We start from the raw sequence: 6000 nt of genomic DNA, 5'->3' as shown, positions 1-6000 counted from the left end.
ACCATAGAACATACATTTAATTTGACTTGTACTTATATAGGCCAGCGGTCTATTTACTTTTATAATATTGCTTGACTGCCTCTCAGCTGTGTCTGTAAAACTGACCCTTTGTGCTGATTTTTGTCTGTATTTTGACTGGTTGCTCTGAACCTTTACAGTCACTGTCCAGAAGTTATCTACGTGGTAATTGGTCAATCTAGCACATCCTGAACTGAGCTATTTCTAGTTAATTTAAAATGTGTTGATCATAGAAAAGGGGGCACCGTAAAAAAGTCAGTGCCCAAGGTTAAACAGTTTTGTTTAATTGGGAAGCCCAAACCAAACTGAGATCAGCCAGCACCTACGTGAATGTATCATGCGTAAATATGGGGTAAATCTTGACTACTATGCGTCTTACCATAGTACTTACGTGGATACATTTGTGTATAAGACATTTTAAATGCTTGGACTTGGAGGGTGTGTTTTAACTGAGCCCTCAGTGCGGCATATGCCGTGGTAGACACTGACCGGTTAAAATTAATATTCTAACTCCAGTTATAGACTATTTGGGGAAAGAGTAACTTCCCCTCAAATATTCCAGAAGGTTTATTTACTATAACTCCAGCCCTGTAATATTTGGGGTGACGTTATAAATCCCTCAAGTATTTTTAGGAAGAGTTGAAAAGTAATTATTTTTAATTGGAGAATGTTCCGCCCTAATGGAAAAAAAAATATAAGAATACTGTTTTCTACTCACTTCCTTAGTACCAGAGTGCGCTCTAACTGTAAGAAGTTTCCTATAAACACACCGGAATCGCGTAATTAATTCCACGATTCGTTTGTCGCTTCTGATAGCGAGTACACTACTCGTTTGTCAAACATGTAGAATGGCAGCCACCTAGGAATTGTCATATTTACTCATCTCCTTTGTATTTATCTGGGCCATAGAAACATTGATCGTGACAATATTATAAAATCTTAAACAGCTTTTATATATTAAACATCGGTATGCCCTATGAAAATTAGTTTATATTAAAACAGAAAAAAGCATATTTTACAACAGCAAGTTATAATTACCATTTGGTTAAAAATTAATTGCACTTGAGAATGATACAATGATTTATTACTAGTATATTCAATTATTTAGTACTTCCCACACGAAAATATTGTCTTTCCAAAATGGCTTCCTCTTTCGAGTAATTGTAAGGCAGCCTGTCCCGTAGGCATCTAGTTGTTGTCCATTTTCGCTGTTTATTGTTGAGCCAACCCGTTGTTGACTTACACCTGTAGCAGTGAGACTGTTTAGCTCCCTCTGCGCTCGGTGGTACGCAGCTGTGGTTGTTTGACGGCGGCGTTTGGGAGCGAGAGTGAAAAAAAATGGCGGAAGTAGAGTGAGTGTACCTTTGATAGGCGCTGCTTGTGTCTAAAGAGTGATGGGGAAGGGAAGAGGAATTGTTGCAGCGATGCATTCTGCAGAGCATGGGTGCACTATAAAGGCGTGGGACTACGAGAGGTGCTGCAGCACTGTGCTGACACCTCCAGTGATGTAAACATGATACCGTAACGAACACCTGTAGAACGACCACAATCATCACGTCCCTTTATAAATCACTGTTCATGTCCGTTCATTTTCTCCTTTTGGAATACTTAAAGAGATAAGGTTGAGAAATTTTTAAAGGGTGATCTTTTCTATACATTTTTATTTTGTTCATTTGTAGGTATGTTCAAAAGAAGAGTTCAAAGAGGCTGCCGGAATGTCTGTCGTTGTAACGTAGGCAGTCTCGGTTTACAGCAAACATCACGTATCATTCTCTGACTTGTAGTTTTGGTTTTAAGCTTACTAACAATGCCAAATCTGTGATTTTTCAGAAACAGAATACAATAAAGAGCAACCAAAATTACTGCTGTGGAGGTGGCGTTTAAATATTTTTTTGAAAAATTAACTTCATTTTTATCAGAAGGTGCTAGTATTAATGTTGTTATGCCAAAGGTGACAGTGACTCTAATTGAAGCTACAACTTTCAGAGAGGTGTGACATCAGCTAAGCAAGGGTCTATGCCTGGTGTGTTCTAACACTGTCTTCTAATGTGGCTGTACTTGGGGAACAACTTAAGTAGTTTCCTTTATATCTCAATACTCCTCCAGCCTATGTTTGGACAGTGCCACTGTTAAGTCCCGTTGACTGACATACTGATGTGCCTATGTATGGAGTGTTGTATGCCTGCGATGTTTGTATAGCTCAAACCTACAGAGTCAAAGGCTAAGATACAGTCAACAAATGATTAAAGACGTAGCAGTATTGAGGGAGTAAATGTGGACTGTTAATCCATCTTGATGTAGTGTACATTAAAGTGGTATGTTTTCAGCTCATTCTTAAATTGGAACATGATTGGGATGGTCCTGATGATGTGTACCGGATCATGGGTGTATAGATGGAAAATGTCTGCTATCTTGTTTTTCTTTTTTTCACTTCTTTCTCTCCAGCCTAATGGTTACCTAGCTGCAGGTGTGCTGATAGACACCAGCGATGGTGAGGTTTCTAGTCTGGTAGGAAGGGTTGCTGGTCGTGATGGCTTTGTAAATATGCTGCTAGTTTTGAAGATTTTGCAGGCTGACAAGTGGAGAGAGTAAAGTTCTATCACAATGCCTGTGATGTGGGATTTTTTCTTTATATCCTAGATGAGATGTGCTTCTGCATGTAGGATGCCTTTAAGAGGTCTTGGGTGGATTTTTGGATGCCAAGTAGCAGGGTTTCCAGGTGAGAGAATACAGGGGAGTGAACAGCAGTTATGAAACTGTTTTCTGGGTAAAACTGTTTCACTTTCTTTAGTAGAAAGAGGTGATACTTGTGCTTTTGTGTTGTTTTGCAATGAGTTCCTTGATGGTGGGGTGTGTGTCTAGGCCGAATGAAAGTGATTTGGTCTCTGGAAGAGCAAGGCCTTAGAACATTGCAGTCAACATTGGTTCCAAGCATGCAAATGCTCACTTTCCCATCCCTTTTCCACATACCATGAGTCCAAGGAAGGCGGTATAGATGTAAAGGCAAGAATTAATAAAAATGTAAGTGTGATGAGTCATCTGTTTTCTTTGGAGGGTGAACAAGAGTCCAAAGAGTATATCACCCTTGTAGTACGGGTGAGTTGTGGGGTATAATAATTCCATACTACCTTAGTGTCAGCCGTACACATCAGCCATATACGACTAAACCCTTCAGGGATTGTATTGATCAAGTTCTCTTCACCTACCAATATTGATATAGATACTACCTATATACTGTATGCAAACATTCATTTATGTTTTAGTAACATCTCAGTAACATAGATCAGGAAAACAGAGGTGATCACTTGAATCTGATAATGTATATAACAATGATTTGTAGTCAGAGTTATTTTAATTCACAAATATAGCACTAAGTTTTTTTTAAGTGCAGTCCAAACACGAATTCTGACAGAATCGATACAGAACTAGTATTTTATTTAAAAATCACAAAGTAGACAAAAATAAGAGTTTTAAAAATTTAGACAAGGTTTGGAATCCTGTTCCTTATTTGAGGCTGAAAAACCTAACAATTTAATTTATACTGTACCACATTTATTTCCCTTTCCTCTGAGCAACAAAAGGAATTTTAAAGAAATCCATTAATTGTCCGCAGGAGTCCCAGAAGGGAACTTTCCATATGTCTATGGCAGTTTCGAATTCGCTGGACCTTTTTCTTGTTTGGGCTTTATTTAGTTCACCCCTAGGTTTTAAATAAACAAATGCAGTTACAGAAAAGGCCTTGATCAGCCATCAGGCTGGTTGCTTCTTCTCTCCACCTGGCCACAAGAAGGATCCTATGTTCTTATTGCACCAACCCCATACTCAACCATGTACAATTCACATACCTTGTAACCTCATTAACCGCTCTTAAAACATATAAATGAATCTATTATAGGGGCTGTAGCCGAAGGTAATACAACAGTACAAAGGAAAGGCTGTTTTGCTTTGCTAACGCCTCTAGATCTGTTGAAGTCATTTTTGGTTAAAATCGTATCTGCTTAGTAACAAAAACATTTTACTCTTGGAACAACAACACTGCAATGTACAGAACTATGTTGTACTGGAGCAGGCCAAACGAGGTTTCAATTGCACATTGGATTTCAAAGTGGCCAGTGTCTTCTTATCTCACTGACACCACATTCAGCAAAATGTGCACTGATCGTATGCAGTGACACTGTTCTTGGAGAGCCTCAGAGGAAGTTCTTTTGTTGATTTGCTTCTCACCAAATTCTCTTTTAATGTTTATGTAACTAAATTTGAACTGTCACATTCAATTACATTAAGTAATAGTGCAATTTTTAATTTTAATTTGAGGGAAACTGCTACATTGGTGACATCATATGATTTTGAATTAATTCCGTATTTTAATTTGTCAACATGTGATACATTTGCTCATGTTATGCTGCTCATGTGATTTCTTTTGGTTTCCAGTATGATTGTCTAAATACACGTGATTTTGAAGCTCTCTAATGACGTTGCCCGATTTCTTATTGATTTGCTGCATAACCTGGGTTTAAACAATTTTACATATTTTCCTCATGCTGAATTTATTTTTTCTAAGTGCTGCTGCCCTAAGTGGCAAACGATTTCTGAACCTTTTTTCCTAATCCCCTATGACTGATTTATTATACCTTTTGACTAACTATATTTTTACATACGGTATTTTACTTTAATATTTACAATACACCTTTATGATTCTTAACTTACTGATCTCAAGCTTTTTTTTTTAATTTCAAGGCTTCTTAATTGATTGCTATTTGAAATGCTGTTTTGAATGTTATCTTTAGGAGCACATTTCCTAGTCTAATTTTAAAGACAACATTGTCCCGATCCATTTTAGGTCTAAGCTTCATTTTGTCAGATTACCTGACATAACGTCAAACTTTTGTTGAAGAGTGTGGATAGATTAAAGATAATAAATTGATATAGGAAGATTTTTCCCTCATTCTGCCACCTGTCTGCACCGTTCGTTACCATGGTCTTTGTAAATAATACTTGCAATATTTCAGTGTTCCAGAGCTGCGGCTAACTGAAGGAGTTTGAGCATAATTAGGGCAGAATGATTGGTGACTGATTGTGTCTCTCTCCTCTTGCATTGTGGGTTTTGAGAATGCAGATTTTTATAGTGACATGAATGATATTGCGTGTGAGATTTTTGGTTATGCTCTTTTGATTTACGGGTTGATGAGTGGTTAGTTATTGTGAGTTTGATGATTTTGTCATATTTGTGAGTTAGGGAGTTGGATTCCCATTTTGCGTTTGTGTGTTTTCATAAGATTGAAATTCATGAGTCTCATCTAAAGATGTTGAATGTTGAGTTTATTGGTTTAGGTAAGTGTTTAGGTAACTGGATTTGTCGAAATCAAAGCTCTCATGATTTATTGTTAAATGTGTCTGCACAGTGGCATTGTGTGTTGTGAGGCCCACGCACACATTGTTGTAGTGAATTTCCAAGTTACTAAGGGCCAGATGCAGGAAACTATTTGCGAGTCGCAAATGGCAAAAAATGCCGTTTGCGAGTCGCAAATTCCAGTTTCCAATGCAGAAATGCATATTGCAATATGCATTTCAGAATCGCAAATAGGAAGGGGTGTTCCCTTCCTATTTGCGATTCGGAGTGGTATGCAATACCATTTGCGACCGCTAAAGGGTGTCGCAGTTACCATCCACTTCAAGTGGATGGTAACCCACTCGCAAATTGGAAGGGGTCCCCAGGGGACCCCTTCCACTTTGTGAATGGACCCAAAACTATTTTTTCAGGCCAGGAAGTGGTCCAAGGGACCACTACCTGCCCTGAAAAAATACCGAAACTAAAGGTTTCGTTTTTTTTTTAAGTGCAGCTCGTTTTCCTTTAAGGAAAACGGGCTACACTTAAAAAAAAAAAAACTGTTTTATTTAAAAGCAGTCACGAACATGGAGGTCTGCTGACTACAGCAGGCCTCCATGTTTGCAAGTGCCTAGACTCGCTATGGGGCCCCAATT

At 38.2% G+C, this 6000-nt stretch overlaps 1 protein-coding gene across 1 annotated transcript in view; it reads left to right on the top strand.

Annotated features, from left to right (window-relative positions):
* Positions 1-1232: 1232 nt before the first annotated feature.
* Positions 1233-6000, top strand: part of SLC9A8 (solute carrier family 9 member A8) — a 567556-nt gene continuing 562788 nt past the window's right edge. Inside the window, exon 1 of the mRNA XM_069243441.1 lies at positions 1233-1370. Coding sequence (XP_069099542.1) covers positions 1357-1370 — 14 coding nt within the window. The 5' untranslated portion in view covers positions 1233-1356. The remainder of the gene's footprint in view (positions 1371-6000) is intronic.

This window comes from Pleurodeles waltl, chromosome 7 (assembly GCF_031143425.1).
Source record: "Pleurodeles waltl isolate 20211129_DDA chromosome 7, aPleWal1.hap1.20221129, whole genome shotgun sequence".
Classification (NCBI taxonomy): Eukaryota; Metazoa; Chordata; class Amphibia; order Caudata; family Salamandridae; genus Pleurodeles; species Pleurodeles waltl.
This window is presented reverse-complemented; position numbering and strand designations above follow the sequence as displayed.